General features: G+C 44.2%; 1 protein-coding gene across 1 annotated transcript; it reads left to right on the top strand.

The window, feature by feature from the left end:
* Positions 1-580: 580 nt before the first annotated feature.
* Positions 581-23,934, top strand: LOC116409841. Its single transcript, XM_031899541.1, has 6 exons — positions 581-717; positions 6,130-6,522; positions 11,678-11,995; positions 18,793-19,152; positions 23,041-23,124; positions 23,416-23,934. The coding sequence occupies exons 1-6, from the start codon at positions 624-626 to the stop codon at positions 23,532-23,534; spliced, it is 1,368 nt and encodes a 455-aa protein (XP_031755401.1). The 5' UTR covers positions 581-623; the 3' UTR covers positions 23,535-23,934.
* Positions 23,935-24,755: the final 821 nt, after the last annotated feature.

Here is a 24,755-nt window from a genome sequence, read left to right as displayed (position 1 = left end):
CAGAGCCTTAGTTACAGACTGTCTGGCTAACATTGAACTATTATTTATTGTAAAATACATGTCTTCTATGCTCTAATGTGAATTGTTATTTGTTGATTACTTAATGAGTTGTTATAATATGCTGTGTGTGTTTGTTATATAATAAAGAATCTTAAATCTTTCAATTTGTTGCCTTCTCATAATGTTTTTCATGGGGTCACGTATCCGGATTTATAAGTACATTGCACATTTGCTACACATTTCCTAGTGCTGTACATATCCAGGCACATAGGCCCATTTATAGGCTTTAGTTTCTATAAACCACCAATCACTGGATCCCTATGTATAAGCCACACTTTGTCCCTAGTGCCGGACATGTCTGGACTGTTCCCAATCATAGGCCATAGTTAGCTGTTATTTTTATTATTATTTTTACTTACTCACTAAACCTCACAACAAGCCTTTCTATGATTAGACACAAGCGGAAGTTGCCTGCCAAGCCGCAATAAGTTCTGTGTAACCTCTCTCACCATTTCTGTCCCTGTTTCTCGCCCGTCATTACTTTCACAATGGCACCGACTTCCCTTTTCTTTTTAAGTGATAATTAGGAAGTGGCATCACATTCAGTTACTTGGATTCAGGCAATGTTTATTCTGAGAGAGAGCGGAGAACTCCACCAGTCAGTCTTTATAAAGAGAAATATGATACTGAGGCTTCTTCTTCTCCTGTTCTTGCAAGGTAAGACCCCCCAGGCTTTAGCCTATTGGTACAAATATTGCCCTTTGCTTTGTGCTTGGGGTAACACAGCTTATTGCTCTATGGAACATTTACTGTAAGTGTTTCCTTCTCTTGCTCCCTATATCCGTACCTATAATTCCCTGCATGGGGGGCCAGGCTAGAACCAGTCCCACTGGGAGTTCTGTTGGATACTAATTAAAATCCATACCCAGGTCTTGTTTCAGATAAAGCCCAGAAATGTGATTTATTGAGGCAAATGAATCATTTTACTCCTGAAATAAATGCACAGGGGAGAGGAGTGAATGAGAAAGAGATTTCATATCTGATATGTGATCCCAGGGGAAGAACTAACCTTTCACTAGTTACAAAATATAAACCCATTAAATGTAAGTTTCCCCACTGTACCCCAGAAGGAGAAAAGATGCAGGGGAGTGACTGGCAGAACAAACTGTGCCCCGTTGCCAGTACTTTATCCCCCGTGCCAATGCTTGTGCCAGGGTCAGTTGTATTGGCTGTATCACTTGCACACCTCACTCATGGGTGTTTTTTGCTGTGTTTATATATTTATGTTGTTAACTCGGTCAGAAAGAGTTTCACCCCAGTGGGAGAATGGAGGGATCTGATCTATAATCATATGACTTCCCCAGGATGGGTGGGAAGGCTCAGGGCTACTGTTACTAAACAATCAACAATTTATTCAGTGAAATAAACAACCATTTATTGGCTCAAAATTATACAAAACAATTAAAAAAAAAGCAAACATACTATACCAAACGACAAACAGGTGCATATCAGTGCCTCATGGTACCCATACTCCACTCTCCTAACATGTTTTGCAGCACTGGGTGCTTCATCAGAGGAGGTGTGGCATCTTCATGTCATTTCCCTTATATACCCCCCTACCTATGATTTATACAATATACAGGGTTGCAATCAAACTCTGTAATGGGCACATAATATATCAAAACTTAAAATATACACTCCCCAGGGACCTTCAAGCAACCCTGCACCCAGCACAAATCATATAAAACATATGAAGCATACATTATGCCAAATTTTACCATTAATTACCAAATTTCAAAGTTAAATTCAGTGGAAAAACTTCAAGTACATACCATATCAATGATTACTCTTATCCAGATAATTATTAAAGTGCAAAATAATTTAATTGAAATAATTTAGCCAATTCAATATTGATATTGCCCATTAAAAATTTCAATACATTTATGTTAACACCTAAAGTGCATGACAGCGCAAAAAAGCAGTTTAATATAATAGGCAATAAATAGTTGTTAAAACCTTCCTTTTAATAAAACAAATATGTACCATATATTCTCTCAAGGACCTAGACCAGTGTACCTTATACAATTCTTGTTCGGTTCAATATAATGAAAACATCTCTTTTGTATTCTATTTCCAAGGTGACACAAGAAAAGGTTTCAATTCAAATTTTGTGTTCATGCCTTTTGGTATCACAGTATCCAATGTAAATATCCACTTAGACCAGGGATCCCCAACCTTTCTTACTCGGGAGCCACACTCAAATGTAAAAAGACTTGGGGAGCAACACAAGCACCATAAAAGTTCATGGAGGAGCCAAATAAGGGCTGTGATTGGCTATTAGGGGCCTCTATGCACCCTATCAGCTTACAGGGGCTTTATTTGGTAGGAAATCTTGTTTTTTATTCAACCAAAACTTGCCCCCAAGTCAGGAATTCAAAAATAACTCCCTGGTTTGGGGGCACTGAGAGCAACATCCAAGGGGTTGGGGAGCAACATGTTGCCCCTGAGCCACTGGTTGGGGATCACTGACTTAGACTCTAATCTTAAAAGCTTAGTTACAAGATTCCCTTCGCTTTTTTCATCTATCTTGTCTATTCCAAACATATTAAATTTCATCTGCTTTCCTTCATGTGCATACTCGAAATGTTTATATAAGGGATTATCAGTATCTTCATTTTTTAACCCTCTCAGATGTTCTCCTAGTCTCGTTCTTATAGTCTTATAGTTCGTCCTACATACAGGGAGCCACATTCACATTGCAAACAGTAAACTACATATTAGGGCCAATTCACTAAAGTGCGATAAAACGTACGCTATTTATAGCTTGCGTTAAAAATTTTATTGCGTCTTAATTTTCGCGACTTTTCGCACGATTCACTATAAGCATACTTGCGCTATTTTACGCACGATATTGCATGCGTTATTTAACTCTCGAAGACTATTTTCGTGTGGTATTTGACGGTACATGCGCTAAATAACGCACGTGAATAGTCGCCGGATATAAATAGTAGCTTAGAAATAGTGTATATAAATTGTCGCCGCATATAAATAGTGTATATAAATATTAGCCGCATATAAATGGTAGCATATAAATGGTAGCATATAAATAGTAGCATATAAATAGTAAATGCTTATAAATAGTAGCATATAAATGGTAGCATATAAATAGTAGCATATAAATGGTAGCATATAAATGGTAGCATATAAATAGTAGCATATAAATGGTAGCATATAAATAGTAGCATATAAATAGTAAATGCTTATAAATAGTAGCATATAAATGGTAGCATATAAATGGTAGCATATAAATGGTAGCATATAAATGGTAGCATATAAATGGTAGCATATAAATGGTAGCATATAAATGGTAGCATATAAATGGTAGCATATAAATGGTAGCATATAAATAGTAGCATATAAATAGTAAATGCTTATAAATAGTAGCATATAAATGGTAGCATATAAATAGTAGCATATAAATGTTAGCATATAAATGGTAGCATATAAATAGTAGCATATAAATGGTAGCATATAAATAGTAAATGCTTATAAATAGTAGCCACTAGTGATGAGCAAATGTGTTCTGGTTATCTTTGGTGAAAAATTAGCAAATCTTTCGAAAGATCCACGAAACGGCAAAAATGTTGTGCGGGCAAAAAAATTGTTGTCCGCGACTATTGTTTTTTGACGCCTGTGTTAATTTTTGGACGTGCGGTGAAATTTTGCGTGGCGAATTTTTTCATGCGTTTTGCCATTGGCAGATTGTTTTGCGAAACGCATGAAAAAATTCACAGCGGAAAAATCCGCCACACATCCAAAAATTCGCTGCGAATCCGTGCCTGGCGAAACATTTCATCACTTGTAGCCGCATATAAATAGTTGTGCGAATAAACGCACGCCATGTTAGCCATACACGCCAATACTTGCGGAAAATTACTGTATTAAAAATGACCATTTCCCTGCAAACTGGCGGCTGCGTCAGTCTGGGGGAAACACAGACTTGAATAAATAACACTGTAAGTCCATATTTTATTGCAAAAAGTTCATTTACTGTACTTTTCTATAATTATCGCCTGCCTGAAGTAGGTGTTAATTTTCTCATAGCCAAATGCAATATTTAGTGCGCCTAAATGATTGTGAATCATGCGTTAGTATTCTTTTCTGTGCGCTAATTAACGCATGCGTTAAAACTACCGCGTACGGTCACCCGAAAAATAACGCATGCGATATGGCGACTTAACGCACGCGATAATACTATAGTGAATCGCGCGCTAATTATCGCGTCTAATTTAACGCAAAAAAGTGTGCAATAAAATTTATCGCACTTTAGTGAATCAGCCCTTGTGTGTTTGACATTATATATAAGTATCAATTTTATATTCTTTATCTGTATTTTTACTCAAAAAACTTTTTACATTACCACAATGTTTACAGGATTTACAGCGTTTACATGGAAAAAAGCCTTTATGTCACCTAGCCAGGACATTCCTTTCTTTCTCTTTTCTTTTCATTTATTAGGGGCTACAGTACCTGCTATTGACCTAGCTTTTCGACTCACCACACCTGGTTTGAAATTTAGCTTCTTTAACACTGGGTCTGTCTGTAAAAAAATTTCATCTGCAACTATTACATCAGATTGAACAGTTATTGTATTAAATTGAACCAAACTTTGCAAATCTCTCATTTTAAAATATCATAGTAACATAGTAACATAGTAAGTTGGGTTGAAAAAAGACATACGTCCATCACGTTCAACCATAATGCCTATATATAACCTGCCTAACTGCCAGTTGATCCCGAGGAAGGCGAAAACCCCATCTGAAGCCTCTCTAATTTGCCCCAGAGGGGAAACAATTCCTTCCTGACTCCAAGATGGCAATCGGACCAGTCCCTGGGGAACTTGTGCTAAGAGCTATCTCCCATACCCCTGTATTCCCTCACTTGTACTGAGAGCTATCCCCCCTACCCCTGTATTCCCTCACTTGTACTGAGAGCTATCTCCCCTACCCCTGTATTCCCTCACTTGTACTGAGAGCTATCTCCCCTACCCCTGTATTCCCTCACTTGTACTGAGAGCTATCTCCCCTACCCCTGTATTCCCTCACTTGTACTGAGAGCTATCCCCCCTACCCCTGTATTCCCTCACTTGTACTGAGAGCTATCCCCCCTACCCCTGTATTCCCTCACTTGTACTGAGAGCTATCCCCCCTACCCCTGTATTCCCTCACTTGTACTGAGAGCTATCCCCCCTACCCCTGTATTCCCTCACTTGTACTGAGAGCTATCCCCCCTACCCCTGTATTCCCTCACTTGTACTGAGAGCTATCCCCCCTACCCCTGTATTCCCTCACTTGTACTGAGAGCTATCCCCCTACCCCTGTATTCCCTCACTTGTACTGAGAGCTATCTCCCTACCCCTGTATTCCCTCACTTGTACTGAGAGCTATCCCCCCTACCCCTGTATTCCCTCACTTGTACTGAGAGCTATCCCCCCTACCCCTGTATTCCCTCACTTGTACTGAGAGCTATCTCCCCTACCCCTGTATTCCCTCACTTGTACTGAGAGCTATCTCCCCTACCCCTGTATTCCCTCACTTGTACTGAGAGCTATCTCCCCTACCCCTGTATTCCCTCACTTGTACTGAGAGCTATCTCCCCTACCCCTGTATTCCCTCACTTGTACTGAGAGCTATCCCCCATACCCCTGTATTCCCTCACTTGTACTGAGAGCTATCTCCCTACCCCTGTATTCCCTCACTTGTACTGAGAGCTATCCCCCCTACCCCTGTATTCCCTCACTTGTAAAATGCTCACATATGATCACTAACAGTGTAATGAGTAAAAGCAATGGGTGAAGCTATTGTGGCTGACTGCATTGTGTTGCACTTAATGTAATTAAATAAAACCCCACAAAGTACGTCATGTGTCATTTCTGCTCCCAATCTCCTAGAACACAAGTTATCACAGATGGTACCGTTGCCCTCATGTCCTGGTTTCTGTGTGTTTGGTTCTGTGTACAGCCCTGACGGGTTTGCTTTGTACCTAATCTGTAATGCAACTCTATTAACTGAAGCGCATCTCTGTAGCCACCATATTGATCTTGTATTTGTGTTTTGTGTTTCATTTCAGGAATTGGAAGAACTTCATCAGATCCTTTCTGTGCCCATCAGATCAGAACCATCAGAGTGACTGAGGGAGGTTCCGTTACCATCCCCTGTACTTTCACTTATAACAGGACCACATATGAAGATGAGAAGTCAGAGATCAGAACTGAGTGGGGGGTTGGTACCAGGAGGGACTGTGCAGATTCTGGTACTCGCTATGGTTTATTATCCATAAGTGAATACTCTGGGAGAATCTCCAGGTCGGACCCTCCCTATGGGAACAATTCAGCATCAATCACTATCCACAGGCTGCGCCCAACTGATGGGCCAGTGATCTGCTGCAGAGTACGGGCATATAGAGAAGGTCTACCCCCCTATCCCTGGAACAGTAGATATGGGACCCTGCTGCTCTTTTCTGGTAATAATGTCACTTTTCTCCTCAATAACTTGTATTTAATTAATACATTTACAAATATGGCTTAGAATACTTCAGTATTTATACCTCTACCCCTGTGTATCTGATCCTTAGTGGAACTGTATCACCCGGGCACCTAGAAATGGTCTCACTTTCACCCCTTCAGCCCACGGGATTTTCCACATATGTGCCCACTTGTTGTCAAGTACATTCTCAATATTTTGTGCCCTTTCATTGAGGGGCATTTCCATGGGCAACTTTTATCCACCCAGTAGACCATTACTAGAAAAATACATTAAAATAATATATTTTTAATTTAGAGAAATGTAATGTAAACAAGTGTTTTTATATGGAAGAAACACAGCTGGACTTCAGAGCCCTGTACTTCCCTGTCAGTATCTAATGGGATAAACCAAAACCAGCTTCTGACCCCTCCTGTGGTCTTTTTTAAAATAATTGTAATGATATAAATACTGTGTTTGTACACATAGTAATTTTTGTTGTTAAAGTGTAGGGGATGTGAAATAATTACCTTTCCCCTTACAGGAAGTCCCATGAGGGTGATCTATGCCCCAAGGGTGTATTATGGGTATTATTATGGGTATGTAACCCCTTTTTGGCTAGAATAGTCAAAGTCCAGCTAGTGATAGGTTACAGCAGTGATCCCCAACCAGTGGCTCAGGGGCAACATGTTGCTCACCACCCCCTTTGATGTTGCTCCCAGTGACCCCAAAGTAGGTGCCATTTTTACATTTCTGGCTTGGAGACAAGTTTTGGAAGCCCAGAGACACAGTTTTACCCCAAGCAGAGCCTCCTGCAGGCCAGCAGTCACATGGGGCTACCAAACAGCCAACCACAGCCCTTATTTGGCATCCCCAAGAACCTTTTTCATGCTTGTGTGGCTCCCCAATACTTTTTACCTCTGAGTGTGGCTCTCGAGTAAAAAAGGTTGGGGATCCCTGGGTTAGAGCATGGGGTACATTGGAGTTTCTATTAAAGGATGCACCATTGCTATGTGGAAGGATTATTATGGAGGGAGTTGTTGGACTATACCTCCCACTGCCAGACAAACAAAGTAGGTTGACTAAATAAAAACTAAGATCATGTCACCATGTACTTTACATAGATAATCAGTCTAACTGTTTATACAAGAGGAAATACCTTATTCTTTATTTGGATCCTGACCCAAACCCACTGATCATTGATAAAGGAGGGGAAAAGGTACTCATGCAACCCGATCCCAAAATATTAAGCTATTTGGCCCCAACTGAACCACTATATTAATGTAACCCTTTCTTGGCAAATTTACTTAATATGGGCTGTATTTTCACAGGAGATGTGTGTTTTCAAAGAATATTGATACTGGGAACTGGGAACAGCGCAGTGCCTCCACCTAGTGGACACTGAGGAACACACCTCTAGGGGATTTCCACTAGGAATAATCACACATGGTTTGCAGCAATATTAAACTTTATATAACTTTTGGACATAAACAGAAGAACAGCTTTTGGGCGACTGATAATCCTTTCCTGAGGAATCTTGGGAGGGCTATCCACACTGGCACAGTCTCTGTACTTGCCCAGCTCACTTTAGATCCGGATAGACCCCCAACCCTTAAATCAGTTCAGTCCCTTCCCCAAGAGCTCTTTAGTCCCCCCAGGTAGCGCTACCTGCCCCAGAGTACCTTCCCTGTTGAAAAGGGGTGGCTGCTCCCACGTAGCAGGTAATTGCAATACCTGTTCCTCCAGGGGACACACACACAGAGTACCACAGAGGACTTTATATTCCCTGGCAGTCCAGCAGACTTTTATCCTTTCCAGTCTGAACACACACTGTTTGTGCTAACTGCTCACTCTGGGTCTTCCTCTGAACTGGCAAACAACAGCAGGGGCTCCCTTTATAAACTGCTGGGCCCTCCCCTAGATTTTTGGCTCCAAAGCTTAGGCACACCTCTCCCAGACGTGCACTGGGGCAGCCAGCCAACCGGATCCCTCCCCAGGCTGTAGCTAGGCTGGATGAGATCACAGACTGAGAAACAGGGGACAGAGTTCTCTGATCCCCTACATTCTCCCCTAGGAAAAACCGTCAACGGCCTCGCTTGCCTTACCTCCTTACACTCAGAAACAGTACAACACTCCACAGGGTTCTCCACAGTGGTCTCCCTTTGACTCAACCCCTCATCTCCTTCAGGGGAGTCACTTTCAGATATGGAAGGCTCATAGTAGGACTTCTGTACTGTTGGGCCTTTGTAAGTCTTACAGTTCCGGGCCTGATGACCCATCACATGGCACTTGTAACATTTTCCTGGAAGTCTCTTACGCCGCCGGCGTACTTTACACAGTGCAGACTGGACCTGAACCTCATCAGGAACAGGGCAGTTTGGCTGTATGTGGCCTATCCTGCCACACCGGTAGCACGTTGGAGGTTTCCTCGTCTCAGTTGGGGTTTTGGCTCTCTCAGACACTTGAGCTTTAAACTTTTCCAACTCTTTGCGAAGTCTCTTATTTTCCTCCAGCAGCTTTGCATCAGCAGGGGACTTCTCTGCATGCCCTTGGGTGGAACTCCTCCTCACCCTCACATAGGCATCAGCCTCCTCCCGCCGAACTCTTTCCATCAGAGCCATATAGCCAGGGGTTAGTGTATCCTGGTAGTAAGCTCTAATCGTCACGGCAACAGGGTCACTATTTAAAGTCCCTCTCCTCATTTGGCGAATCCTCAGGGAATCCATTTCAGAGCTTTGGATTACCCTACGACTCACCAGCAGTCTCAGGCCTTGCTCCACCCGCACCAGATAGGCAGACAGGGCTTCCTTCTCCTTCTGGAAGGTAGAGTGGAAGTTGTGGAGCATCTCTGTAGTACTTTCTACAGGGCCAAACGTCACCTCCAGGACTTCAATCAGGTCGCCTGAAGTAGCATCAGGGTGACTAACTAGGTAGGATTTTACCACATCCACAGCAGGGCAGCGAAGGCTCTCAAGGATCTTCCTCCTCATGGTTGCCTCAGGGCCGGTCCAATCTCTCACGGACACCACAGTGAAGTCTCTCCAACTCTCAAAGGACTCCTCACCCGAGGGTACCGGATCTGCACCTGAAAACACTTTAAGTCTTTTAAAATTACCATTCCACGCCAGCTGAGTCAGTTGGTCAGTCAGTAGTCCCAGCGCCCTCACAATATCAGGGGTATCCAGCTGGCCTCCCGAGCTGGGTCGACTCCCCTTGGAGACCACGCTCTCACCGGATGGACCTTGCTTTACTTGACTCTGTTCAGCTGGCGAATCAAACAGTCTCTTACTGGGCAGCACACCTCCCGGTGCTGTAACTGCAAACTGGGAAATAAGGGTGTCAACATGAGTAGTTAAATCATCTGCGTCATCAGACAGATCTGGCAGAACAACCCTCCATGGCCCTTCATCTCCCGTATCAATATCAGGGGGAACCCTCTCACGGTCTATCTCTCTGGGGCTGTCTATAAGGACATTCAGCAGAACCCCGGCAGAATCTCGCCGTGACGCAGCCACTCTTGGGCGGAAAAATATGGGCTCCCCATCAAGGATTTCATAAATAAAATCTTCTTTCACTCTTGGCATCATGGGCCCCACAACAGCAACCTTCCGGGGGTTAATTCCCAAAGCATTGCACCACTGGCGAACAGTTTGTGGGGTTTCATGTGCAGCCATGCTTTCATCCAACATTCCCAGCTTCCCAATAGAATCTCAGCAGTGCCTCCAAAATGTAACCCTTTCTTGGCAAATTTACTTAATATGGGCTGTATTTTCACAGGAGATGTGTGTTTTCAAAGAATATTGATACTGGGAACTGGGAACAGCGCAGTGCCTCCACCTAGTGGACACTGAGGAACACACCTCTAGGGGATTTCCACTAGGAATAATCACACATGGTTTGCAGCAATATTAAACTTTATATAACTTTTGGACATAAACAGAAGAACAGCTTTTGGGCGACTGATAATCCTTTCCTGAGGAAACTTGGGAGGGCTATCCACACTGGCACAGTCTCTGTACTTGCCCAGCTCACTTTAGATCCGGATAGACCCCCAACCCTTAAATCAGTTCAGTCCCTTCCCCAAGAGCTCTTTAGTCCCCCCAGGTAGCGCTACCTGCCCCAGAGTACCTTCCCTGTTGAAAAGGGGTGGCTGCTCCCACGTAGCAGGTAATTGCAATACCTGTTCCTCCAGGGGACACACACACAGAGTACCACAGAGGACTTTATATTCCCAGGCAGTCCAGCAGACTTTTATCCTTTCCAGTCTGAACACACACTGTTTGTGCTAACTGCTCACTCTGGGTCTTCCTCTGAACTGGCAAACAACAGCAGGGGCTCCCTTTATAAACTGCTGGGCCTGCCCCTAGATTTTTGGCTCCAAAGCTTAGGCACACCTCTCCCAGACGTGCACTGGGGCAGCCAGCCAACCGGATCCCTCCCCAGGCTGTAGCTAGGCTGGATGAGATCACAGACTGAGAAACAAGGGACAGGGTTCTCTGATCCCCTACATTAATTTTCAAAAATTCTATTTCTTAGCAGTCACCATCTTACCCAGGACATTGTCACTTCTTGGATCAGCTAAACTCTAATGCACATGTGCCCTAATCTCACATTTTGATAAATCTGCCCCTTTAAGGGTCCTCTGTAATGCAAGGTCTACTGGAAGTTGCCAAGGTTTTTATAATTGGCCTGTACATATATATATATATATATATATAAAAGCAGCCAATCAGCAAGTGAGGGAATGGAACTGGCCAAAGTAGAAAAAGATAGGACACTGCCAAATAGAGTTACAAACGTTTGGGCGTTTAAACACAATCCAGTGTAGTTATACATATTGGCTTGAGCTGCTGTATTATTTTCCTTAGAAATTATAGGTACATTTATATAAATAGAAAGTGGAAGCTACAATATAAATGGTATATACAGTTAATGGTACAAGAGAAGGCATATTCTAAAGACAAAAGCAAAGGCTTTAAATTTTATCTACTTTAAACTACTAGGGCTGCTATTCTTCTTATTCATTATAGAGATGGTCTCTGCCTGTATTTGTCTATATACATTGAACAATGTCCTAATGCCCCCCCAATGTGTATTATAAAGAGAACATTGATAGTATTTGTTTCCCTATCCCTGCCCCACTTCTCTCTCTGTAGAACCTGCCCGGATCTCTGTGGAACAGTTGGATGTGATTCCTGCCCTCCCAGGAGAAACCATCACTATCCCCTGTTATGTACATTACCCTCCCGGTGCCAGTGAGAGAGGGCAGAGCGTTACCTGGAGAAAGGGGCGAGGAGCACTCTGTAGATATTCTCAGACACTGGATACACAAGATGGAGCCGGTCGTTTCTCAGTGATGGATTCCCCTACTGATGTCTCCCTGAGCATTAACAGAGTCCGGAGAGAAGATTCAGGATATTACTGCTGCATTGTGGCAGAAAACATTGTTTCTGGCACTGAGCTGGTTATTGAAGGTAATAAGGATTCTGGGAGTTCTGGCCTACAGGAAACCATGGGGTAATGTAATTAAAGTTGCAAAAATTTCTACAGGTTTATTCGCCTATAGAAACCAATCAGGAGGCAAAAGCAAACACTATATTGGTTGGTATGGGTCACTGTACATGGGCATACTATTATTCTATAAATTACATATGGTGGGGATTCCATACTCATAGTGACAAACCAGAGACACCGACTACAAATATAATCAGCATCTGTCTGCTGGAAGCCCCAAAGGTACAATCCCCCCCCCCACCCTAATGCAGGGCAGAATTTACCAAAGTTTTTCAAGTTTTGCTAAAGGGTCATTTCTTCTCAAGGTGTTTAATTTTTAACTGAAAGGAAAACTTCCCCTGTTTCCCCGGGAGTTACCCAGTTTTTGCCCCCTTCCCAGACTCCAGTCATGCTAATATGGGGGGCCCTTTTATTGATTTCCCCGTGTGCATTTACACAGTGTTCATTCAGTGACACAAATGGGGCCTCTCTGCATGTGTGGTGACATCACTTGGGACTCCCAATAGGCCACGCCCACACATTTTTAGTGACGCACTTCCAGGGTTCCCACAGTTCCCATAAGTTCTCCCATAACCCTGTATTCCCTAACTTGTACTAAGAGCTATCTCCCCTACCCCTGTATTCCCTCACTTGTACTGAGAGCTATCCCCCCTACCCCTGTATTCCCTCACTTGTACTGAGAGCTATCTCCCCTACCCCTGTATTCCCTCACTTGTACTGAGAGCTATCCCCCTTACCCCTGTATTCCCTCACTTGTACTGAGAGCTATCTCCCCTACCCCTGTATTCCCTCACTTGTACTGAGAGCTATCCCCCCTACCCCTGTATTCCCTCACTTGTACTGAGAGCTATCTCCCCTACCCCTGTATTCCCTCACTTGTACTGAGAGCTATCCCCCTTACCCCTGTATTCCCTCACTTGTACTGAGAGCTATCTCCCCTACCCCTGTATTCCCTCACTTGTACTGAGAGCTATCCCCCTTACCCCTGTATTCCCTCACTTGTACTGAGAGCTATCTCCCCTACCCCTGTATTCCCTCACTTGTACTGAGAGCTATCCCCCCTACCCCTGTATTCCCTCACTTGTACTGAGAGCTATCCCCCCTACCCCTGTATTCCCTCACTTGTACTAAGAGCTATCCCCCCTACCCCTGTATTCCCTCACTTGTACTGAGAGCTATCCCCCCTACCCCTGTATTCCCTCACTTGTACTAAGAGCTATCCCCCCTACCCCTGTATTCCCTCACTTGTACTGAGAGCTATCCCCCCTACCCCTGTATTCCCTCACTTGTACTGAGAGCTATCTCCCCTACCCCTGTATTCCCTCACTTGTACTAAGAGTTATCCCCCTACCCCTGTATTCCCTCACTTGTACTGAGAGCTATCCCCCCTACCCCTGTATTCCCTCACTTGTACTGAGAGCTATCTCCCCTACCCCTGTATTCCCTCACTTGTACTGAGAGCTATCTCCCCTACCCCTGTATTCCCTCACTTGTACTGAGAGCTATCCCCCCTACTCCTGTATTCCCTCACTTGTACTGAGAGCTATCCCCCTACCCCTGTATTCCCTCACTTGTACTGAGAGCTATCTCCCCTACCCCTGTATTCCCTCACTTGTACTGAGAGCTATCTCCCCTACCCCTGTATTCCCTCACTTGTACTGAGAGCTATCTCCCCTACCCCTGTATTCCCTCACTTGTACTGAGAGCTATCCCCCCTACCCCTGTATTCCCTCACTTGTACTGAGAGCTATCCCCCCTACCCCTGTATTCCCTCACTTGTACTGAGAGCTATCCCCCCTACCCCTGTATTCCCTCACTTGTACTGAGAGCTATCTCCCCTACCCCTGTATTCCCTCACTTGTACTGAGAGCTATCCCCCCTACCCCTGTATTCCCTCACTTGTACTGAGAGCTATCCCCCCTACCCCTGTATTCCCTCACTTGTACTGAGAGCTATCTCCCCTACCCCTGAATTCCCTCACTTGTACTGAGAGCTATCCCCCCTACCCCTGTATTCCCTCACTTGTACTGAGAGCTATCCCCCCTACCCCTGTATTCACTCACTTGTACTGAGAGCTATCCCCCCTACCCCTGTATTCCCTCACTTGTACTGAGAGCTATCCCCCCTACCCCTGTATTCCCTCACTTGTACTGAGAGCTATCTCCCCTACCCCTGTATTCCCTCACTTGTACTGAGAGCTATCTCCCCTACCCCTGTATTCCCTCACTTGTACTGAGAGCTATCCCCTACCCCTGTATTCCCTCACTTGTACTGAGAGCTATCTCCCATACCCCTGTATTCCCTCACTTGTACTGAGAGCTATCTCCCATACCCCTGTATTCCCTCACTTGTACTGAGAGCTATCCCCCCTACCCCTGTATTCCCTCACTTGTACTGAGAGCTATCTCCCCTACCCCTGTATTCCCTCACTTGTACTGAGAGCTATCTCCCCTACCCCTGTATTCCCTCACTTGTACTGAGAGCTATCTCCCCTACCCCTGTATTCCCTCACTTGTACTGAGAGCTATCTCCCCTACCCCTGTATTCCCTCACTTGTACTGAGAGCTATCCCCCCTACTCCTGTATTCCCTCACTTGTACTGAGAGCTATCCCCCCTACCCCTGTATTCCCTCACTTGTACTGAGAGCTATCTCCCCTACCCCTGTATTCCCTCACTTGTACTGAGAGCTATCTCCCCTACCCCTGTATTCCCTCACTTGTACTGAGAGCTATCTCCCCTACCCCTGTATTCCTCACTTGTACTGAGAGCTATCCCCCTACCCCTGTATTCCCTCACTTGTACTGAGAGCTATCTCCCCTACCCCTGTATTCCCTCACTTGTACTGAGAGCTATCCCCCCTACCCCTGTATTCCCTCACTTGTACTGAGAGCTATCCCCCCTACCCCTGTATTCCCTCACTTGTACTGAGAGCTATCTCCCCTACCCCTGAATTCCCTCACTTGTACTGAGAGCTATCCCCCCTACCCCTGTATTCCCTCACTTGTACTGAGAGCTATCCCCCCTACCCCTGTATTCACTCACTTGTACTGAGAGCTATCCCCCCTACCCCTGTATTCCCTCACTTGTACTGAGAGCTATCCCCCTACCCCTGTATTCCCTCACTTGTACTGAGAGCTATCTCCCCTACCCCTGTATTCCCTCACTTGTACTGAGAGCTATCTCCCCTACCCCTGTATTCCCTCACTTGTACTGAGAGCTATCCCCCTACCCCTGTATTCCCTCACTTGTACTGAGAGCTATCTCCCATACCCCTGTATTCCCTCACTTGTACTGAGAGCTATCTCCCATACCCCTGTATTCCCTCACTTGTACTGAGAGCTATCCCCCCTACCCCTGTATTCCCTCACTTGTACTGAGAGCTATCTCCCCTACCCCTGTATTCCCTCACTTGTACTGAGAGCTATCTCCCCTACCCCTGTATTCCCTCACTTGTACTGAGAGCTATCCCCCCTACCCCTGTATTCCCTCACTTGTACTGAGAGCTATCCCCCCATACCCCTGTATTCCCTCACTTGTACTGAGAGCTATCCCCCCTACCCCTGTATTCCCTCACTTGTACTGAGAGCTATCCCCCCTACCCCTGTATTCCCTCACTTGTACTGAGAGCTATCCCCCTACCCCTGTATTCCCTCACTTGTACTGAGAGCTATCTCCCCTACCCCTGTATTCCCTCACTTGTACTGAGAGCTATCTCCCCTACCCCTGTATTCCCTCACTTGTACTGAGAGCTATCTCCCATACCCCTGTATTCCCTCACTTGTACTGAGAGCTATCCCCCTACCCCTGTATTCCCTCACTTGTACTGAGAGCTATCTCCCCTACCCCTGTATTCCCTCACTTGTACTGAGAGCTATCTCCCCTACCCCTGTATTCCCTCACTTGTACTGAGAGCTATCTCCCCTACCCCTGTATTCCCTCACTTGTACTGAGAGCTATCTCCCCTACCCCTGTATTCCCTCACTTGTACTGAGAGCTATCCCCCCTACCCCTGTATTCCCTCACTTGTACTGAGAGCTATCCCCCCTACCCCTGTATTCCCTCACTTGTACTGAGAGCTATCTCCCCTACCCCTGTATTCCCTCACTTGTACTGAGAGCTATCTCCCCTACCCCTGTATTCCCTCACTTGTACTGAGAGCTATCTCCCCTACCCCTGTATTCCCTCACTTGTACTGAGAGCTATCTCCCCTACCCCTGTATTCCCTCACTTGTACTGAGAGCTATCTCCCCTACCCCTGTATTCCCTCACTTGTACTGAGAGCTATCCCCCCTACCCCTGTATTCCCTCACTTGTACTGAGAGCTATCTCCCCTACCCCTGTATTCCCTCACTTGTACTGAGAGCTATCCCCCCTACCCCTGTATTCCCTCACTTGTACTGAGAGCTATCTCCCCTACCCCTGTATTCCCTCACTTGTACTGAGAGCTATCCCCCCTACCCCTGTATTCCCTCACTTGTACTGAGAGCTATCTCCCCTACCCCTGTATTCCCTCACTTGTACTGAGAGCTATCTCCCCTACCCCTGTATTCCCTCACTTGTACTGAGAGCTATCCCCCCTACCCCTGTATTCCCTCACTTGTACTGAGAGCTATCTCCCCTACCCCTGTATTCCCTCACTTGTACTGAGAGCTATCTCCCCTACCCCTGTATTCCCTCACTTGTACTGAGAGCTATCCCCCCTACCCCTGTATTCCCTCACTTGTACTGAGAGCTATCCCCCCTACCCCTGTATTCCCTCACTTGTACTGAGAGCTATCTCCCCTACCCCTGTATTCCCTCACTTGTACTGAGAGCTATCTCCCCTACCCCTGTATTCCCTCACTTGTACTGAGAGCTATCCCCCCTACCCCTGTATTCCCTCACTTGTACTGAGAGCTATCCCCCCTACCCCTGTATTCCCTCACTTGTACTGAGAGCTATCTCCCCTACCCCTGTATTCCCTCACTTGTACTGAGAGCTATCCCCCCTACCCCTGTATTCCCTCACTTGTACTGAGAGCTATCCCCCCTACCCCTGTATTCCCTCACTTGTACTGAGAGCTATCTCCCCTACCCCTGTATTCCCTCACTTGTACTGAGAGCTATCTCCCCTACCCCTGTATTCCCTCACTTGTACTGAGAGCTATCCCCCCTACCCCTGTATTCCCTCACTTGTACTGAGAGCTATCTCCCCTACCCCTGTATTCCCTCACTTGTACTGAGAGCTATCTCCCCTACCCCTGTATTCCCTCACTTGTACTGAGAGCTATCTCCCCTACCCCTGTATTCCCTCACTTGTACTGAGAGCTATCCCCCCTACCCCTGTATTCCCTCACTTGTACTGAGAGCTATCTCCCCTACCCCTGTATTCCCTCACTTGTACTGAGAGCTATCTCCCCTACCCCTGTATTCCCTCACTTGTACTGAGAGCTATCCCCCCTACCCCTGTATTCCCTCACTTGTACTGAGAGCTATCCCCCCTACCCCTGTATTCCCTCACTTGTACTGAGAGCTATCCCCCTACCCCTGTATTCCCTCACTTGTACTGAGAGCTATCCCCCCTACCCCTGTATTCCCTCACTTGTACTGAGAGCTATCTCCCCTACCCCTGTATTCCCTCACTTGTACTGAGAGCTATCTCCCCTACCCCTGTATTCCCTCACTTGTACTGAGAGCTATCCCCCCTACCCCTGTATTCCCTCACTTGTACTGAGAGCTATCCCCCCTACCCCTGTATTCCCTCACTTGTACTGAGAGCTATCCCCCTACCCCTGTATTCACTCACTTGTACTGAGAGCTATCCCCCCTACTCCTGTATTCCCTCACTTGTACTGAGAGCTATCCCCCCTACTCCTGTATTCCCTCACTTGTACTGAGAGCTATCCCCCCTACCCCTGTATTCCCTCACTTGTACTGAGAGCTATCCCCCTACCCCTGTATTCCCTCACTTGTACTGAGAGCTATCTCCCCTACCCCTGTATTCCCTCACTTGTACTGAGAGCTATCCCCCCATACCCCTGTATTCCCTCACTTGTACTGAGAGCTATCCCCCCTACTCCTGTATTCCCTCACTTGTACTGAGAGCTATCTCCCCTACCCCTGTATTCCCTCACTTGTACTGAGAGCTATCCCCCCATACCCCTGTATTCCCTCACTTGTACTGAGAGCTATCCCCCCTACCCCTGTATTCCCTCACTTGTACTGAGAGCTATCCCCCTACCCCTGTATTCCCTCACTTGTACTGAGAGCTATCTCCCCTACCCCTGTATTCCCTCACTTGTACTGAGAGCTATCTCCCCTACCCCTTTATTCCCTCACTTGTACTGAGAGCTATCCCCCCTACCCCTGTATTCCCTCACTTGTACTGAGAGCTATCTCCCCTACCCCTGTATTCCCTCACTTGTACTGAGAGCTATCCCCCCTACCCCTGTATTCCCTCACTTGTACTGAGAGCTATCTCCCCTACCCCTGTATTCCCTCACTTGTACTGAGAGCTATCCCCCATACCCCTGTTGAAGCTAACTTATGCCCAGTTTTTTTTATGCATTTCACCCAGGGGAAAATCCCCCCAAATTAAAATACAATTCACAGTTACAGTTCAGTTACAAATATGTCTTAAATTGTTTTGTTTTCCTTTAATTCTCCTTTTTTTTCAAATACTAGAAAAACATGCTATGTGGTTACTATGTGGGAAGCTTCTAGTGACCTCACATTTAATAAGTTTTCTCTATTTCAACTGTCGCTCTTTTCTTCTCAGATACCAGCACCCAACCTGAATTGCAGGTCCATCAGTCCCATAATGCCACAGTGCCAGAAGGAGGCTCAGTCACCCTCAGCTGCACATTTCATCCCACAGAGACACCATTGTGGGCCTGGATTTACTGGAGAGTGGGGAGCCCCTCAGGGGATTATGCCTATCACCCCAACAAACAAATGGTTCATTCCACTTATAAGGGAAGAACAGAGCTCAGAGGGTCGGCACATCTCCATATAGAGGGGGTGCAGAGAAATGATTCAGCCACATATTATTGCATAGTGATCTTACGGTATTGTGTGGCCAATTCTATACTCAAATCAGTTACAAACCATGGGCACGGGACTAGACTGGATGTGACAGGTAAGAATATATCCGCCTCATACAGGCAGCATCCCCCCAATCTCCCTGTGTTGTTCTACATTATTAGGTGTGAATACTTGAGATATGACCATTGTGCTGTGAATATATACAGGGTGTAACTCCTTCCCCACCATTTTGTATCTGTTTATTCTCACACACATAGGCAGACGGTGTTGGCCCAACAACCCAAATTGGTATCATTTATAATCTGAAATGTTAGTAAATCAGTTTAGTTAATGATTGTTAGCCATGTGGATTTACCAATGTGTATTGTTAGTTAAAGGATTACTGCAGTGACCCCCCCAAATACCTCTAAAACCACAAAGCAAAGAAAGATCTTCCAGCTGTAAGAGGCACATCTGCCATTGACTTCTACATGATTTCGACAGGTTTTACATGGTGTATTTTTCTGTTCGGATTTGTTGCAGTTTTGCATGATAAATCGCAACAAAATCACGTTTTTTTCATAGACAAAATCGAGTTTTGGCTTCAAAACACCCAAACAGAAAAAAATTAGTTTTAGTAAATGCTCTGCTTAGTCATAGTCTAAAGATACACAATAAGAATTCCCATTATCTCTAGTTTCCTAAAGTATGGACTGTAACAATTTCTAAAGGAAAAGGAAAGGCATTTTGGTATTTTATTGCCAATAAATTAGCCACAATAGTGCCTCCTAGAACGCTATATTTATTCTGCAGAAAGCTTTACCATAGATGAGTAACAGCCCTAGAAGCTCCCTCTGTTTTCTTAAGATAGCAGCTGCCATTTTAGCTTGGTCTCAGTAGCTTCCTGCTGCTGCTCTAGCTGCTGGTATCTCAGATTACACAGAGTAGGGAGGGGGAGCAAATTCTGATGGGGAGCAGGAAAGGGGAGAGAGGAGCAGACTCATGTCTTTGCCATGAAGGAGTTTTCTGAGAGAAGGATATATGATATGATATGTATACATAAAAGAAGACAAGAAACCCTGTGTTTCTTTTGACAGAGGACTCAGTGCAGCATTTCTGTGAGTGCTTATGGCTGTATTTATATAGACCTTTATGATAAACCAGGGCAGTAGGGTAAGGGGGTAGTTGGTATCACTGCCTCTTTCTCTTCAGCAGAAAATGTATCCAAGTTGCCAAAACCACATTCAAGAAAACATTTAGCAACATTGGTTTCATGGTTAGATTTAATGTTGTTTGGGAGGCAGATTTATTAAGATTAGAATTTCTGTAATTTTTCTGGATTTTTCCACAGGAAAAACTTGCAAATAAAAAAAAGCATAAATGTTGAGTTATTTGTTAAAAGATCCAAATATAAAAAGCACAAGGGGATAAAAATACATATAAAAATATGAAAACCTCGAAATCCTCATTTTTGCATGAATTTGTGGGCACCAAAAAAAACCCTCTAAAACCAAGAAATACATAACAATTGTTCCAGTTTGCCTGGGAGAGGTTCCATTGGCTCCTACATGAGCTCGGCAGCTTTTAGATGGAGTCGTTGTGTATTAGTGGTTTTTGCTGATTTTTACACTTGATAAATAACAAATAACAGTAATTAGCAAAATACACTATTTTTTTACATGGGACTGTATGTTAATAAGCAAAAATTGTCCAATAGAAATGTTAAGTCAGTGTCAATAGTCAGATAGAGGCCTGGGAAGGCCATAGATGTGGGATGTCTACTTTTTATAAATAATAGGTTTAAATTGTTGTTATTCCTATAGTTACAATAATCTCTCAAAAGAATCATTATCCCCCGACCAAACCAAGATAAGATCCTCAATGTAACAACCATAAAATAATTACATTCCAGGAAGGGGTCATCCTCATGGTACGTAGTAGGCTCCTCCCCCCAACCGAACTTTGCCCCCATCCCCGTACCACACTTGAAGATAAAAGAGTTATTAAAAAGATAAAAATGTCAGAAATCTCTAACTACTGAGTCCTAAAGTTCCCCATATGCCTCAGTTATTGAACCTGATTCATAGATCTCTCCCTTGACCTGAAGGGAATTAGATATTGAAACTTAGGTTTTTATTTTTAAAGGGAATTTTAAAGATCTAATAAAACTTATGTTTTAATTCCAATCTGCTATGGATGTGCTCTATTATATGTATTATATTATACCATTTTTTCTGAGTGGATAACTAGAGGATATCCCAATACACCTTATTAGATCAGTCTGATACACTTAACCCTTCAATGGCCAGCTTTATAATTTTATGATTGTCATAGCAACAACTACACATAGTTTTACATCTATAAAATATCCCCAGACTATGCCAATCTCCAGTAGGGGGAGTATGTATCCCTTTACTTCAGTACAATTCCCCTCCATAGGCGGAGGGTGACTTTTTTGTTTGGGGAGGCTAAATATGGGCCGTACACAGTCCGACCTACAGCTAATGTGACACTTAGTGGATTCGCTGCTGGTGTAAAAAATTAACCTCCCAACTACCTCTTGCCGTTCCCACTGACTCCCAGGGATACTGCGCAAAAGTGCGGGTGGGGGTGCTTTTAACCCTAAAATGCTTAGGATGTAAAAGTATTCATATGTGCTCTTCTGTTGGGGGTTCTCTATACATTTGTGTTTGTGATCAGTTAGCTTCAAGGGGTAGTTCACCTTTAAATTAACTTTAACATGATCTAGACATTGATATTCTGAGACAATTTGCAGTTGGTCATCTTTTATTTTTAATAGTTTTTCGGTTATTTAGCTTATTGTTCAGCAGCTCTCCATTTGGTATTTCAGCTGCTATCTGGTTGCTAGGGTCTTATTTACCAGGTAGTGGTTTAAACAAGAGATGGGAATAGGAATAGTTAAGGGGCCTGCATGGAAAAATAAAACTGTAGCCTCACAGAGCAATACTTTTTGGTCAGTGACCCTCATTTGAAAGCTGGAAAGAGGCAGAAGCAAAAGGCAAATTATTCAAAAACTATAAAAAATTAACTAGGAAGACCAATTGCAAAGTTGCTAGGAATAGGCCATTCTATAACATACTACAAATTAACTTAAAAGTGAACCTCCCCTTTAGATGTGTTTAAGTTAGCTTTACAGAGAGAGAGGCAGCAGGTACTGACATCCCAGGCACATTATATACAGCGAGATGCAGTCTTTATATACAAAACCAGCACATTATATGCCATGAGAAGCAGTGGGTACTGATGGCAGATATTCAGGCCCTGGCACTATAACACTGGCACTGATACACAACATTGGCTCCACTGTAACTAACTAGGAATGAAAAAAACAATGACAAAAGTAAAAGAAAAATAGAAAGTGCAAAAAACCATAACAAATATATAAAAGCACAATGAGCTTTGTCAGGGGGGAAAGTTAACTTACCCGCATCTGTTAGGGTAGGGGATAGGGATATTATAGATGTCAGGTGACAAAAAACAATTTAATTTCAGCTAGTGGGTCAGTCTTTAGAACATATAAAGTATAGTTACTTGTGTATAGTACCTGTGGGATGAAAACTGCAGCAAAAGTTCAAAGTTGTGCACTGGCTCCAGTTTGCAAAATCTCCCGATCCCTGTCTGCATCTGCGCCTTGATTGGTCAATTTTACTGCCTGTCAAGAAAGCTGTGCTCTGATTGGATCTTTCTTCTTGTGGATTCTCTAATCAGAGCACAGGTTTCTTGACAGGCAGTAAAATTGACCAATCAAGGCGCAGGTGCAGGCAGGGATCGGGGGATTTTGCACAGCTGATTTCTGCAGAACCCCGAGAAGATTTGCAGGGCAGTGCAGAAATGGAGCCAGGTTTTAAGGTGCCAAATCAGGTTTGGGGAGGCTTAGCCTCCCCAAGCCTTATTGAAAATCCGCCTATGTTCCCCTCCCACCCTTGTACCTCCTCCTCCATGTGCTTATTCACACTTTCCTACATTTTATTTTCATTTATAGGATTCAATGTTATCATAACCATCCGCTGTGTTCTATTCTGCATCATCATTCTCTGTGGGATTCTGGGATATATAAAGATGAAAAGTAAGATCATTTACCTGTACTACATTCACACGTGTATAAGATGTTGCTGTATTTTGAGGTTTCAGATTGATAGAAACTGTCTTTTGGCAACTAGCAATACAAACAACTCAATTAAGGGGGAAAAACCTTCCATAGCAGTGTTGCTCCAACACTTGTTACATCTGAGTGTGGCTCACAAGTAATAAAGGTTGGGGATCACTGCTCCAGTCTTTGCTTGAGACGTCCGAATTGCACAATATTCTCCCTACTGATGTTTGATAAGATGGTGAAACTAATTGTCTTTCATTTCAGATATACTGACAGAAAGCAGAAAAGAAGCTGCCCGAGGCTCGAGTCCCCCTCAAACGATCACATTGAGAGTTGCTAATGACCAGGAATCTGATCCAAATTATTATAACATGGACCGTTAATAGATCAGATTGGTTTACACTTTAAAGAAGGCATCAGGCTGGCCCAATGGCCTGGGAAACCAAGTGGATATTGCAAGGTCCCTAAGCTGTGACTGTGGGGGGGTGTTACTCAGCCAAGTATCCCAGGAGGCCACAGGGCACCATATTACAGCTCGGAATAAAATAAATTGTCTGTTGTTCAAAGCTCAGATCCAGGGCCAGGATGGAGGAACATCGTTACTTGTCATTATCCAAAAGTTCATATCAGCTCCCCCAGAAGGAACTGCCTGCACCCTCGCCTGTAGGTAACAATTTAGAGACAATTATTTTGCAAAAGAACAAGTATGACCATAAAGGTGCACCTCCCCTTCTTGGATGTCCAAGACAAAGTATTCATTATAAATAAAATGCACACTATGGGGCTGATTTACTAACCCACGAATCCGACCCGAATTGGAAAAGTTCCGACTTGAAAACGAATATTTTGCGACTTTTTCGTATGTTTTGCGATTTTTTCGGATTCTGTACGAATTTTTCGGATCCAATACGATTTTTGCGTAAAAACGCGAGTTTTTCGTATCCATTACGAAAGTTGCGTAAAAAGTTGCGCATTTTGCGTAGCGTTAAAACTTACGCGAAAAGTTGCGCATTTTGCGTAGCGTTAAAACTTAACGCTACGAAAAATGCGCAACTTTTCGCGTAAGTTTTAACGCTACGCAAAATGCGCAACTTTTTACGCAACTTTCGTAATGGATAGGAAAACTCGCGTTTTTACGCAAAAATCGTATTGGATCCGAAAAATTCGTAAAGAATCCGAAAAAATCGCAAAACATACGAAAAAATCGCAAAGTACCGATCATTACGAAAAAAACGCAATCGGACTCCATTCGACCCGTTCGTGGGTAAGTAAATCAGCCCCTATGAGTAGGTGTAATAACAGAAATTTTGAAATATAAAATATATTAAAACTATCAAAAACAGCACAGGGATACCTGGTAAGGGGGGTCAAACTCCCAAGGGAGAAAAAAGTCAGTAAACAATTGCACTACTGGGTTATAACTCACGGGGAATGCTGGATTATATATTGGATTCCTGAACCATTATAACCATGATATCACTATCTAAAAAAGTGGCTGAAAGATCCAGCCATCAATGTGTGAAATCCCACCAAACCCACACACATCCCATACAGTGACCCAATACCCCGCTCACCAGTAATGAGTCTCAGTGTAAGGAATGGGT

This window comes from Xenopus tropicalis, chromosome 3, assembly GCF_000004195.4.
Source record: "Xenopus tropicalis strain Nigerian chromosome 3, UCB_Xtro_10.0, whole genome shotgun sequence".
Taxonomy (NCBI): Eukaryota; Metazoa; Chordata; class Amphibia; order Anura; family Pipidae; genus Xenopus; species Xenopus tropicalis.
Note: the sequence above shows the minus strand (reverse complement) of the source record. Positions and strands in the feature narration are given on the sequence as shown.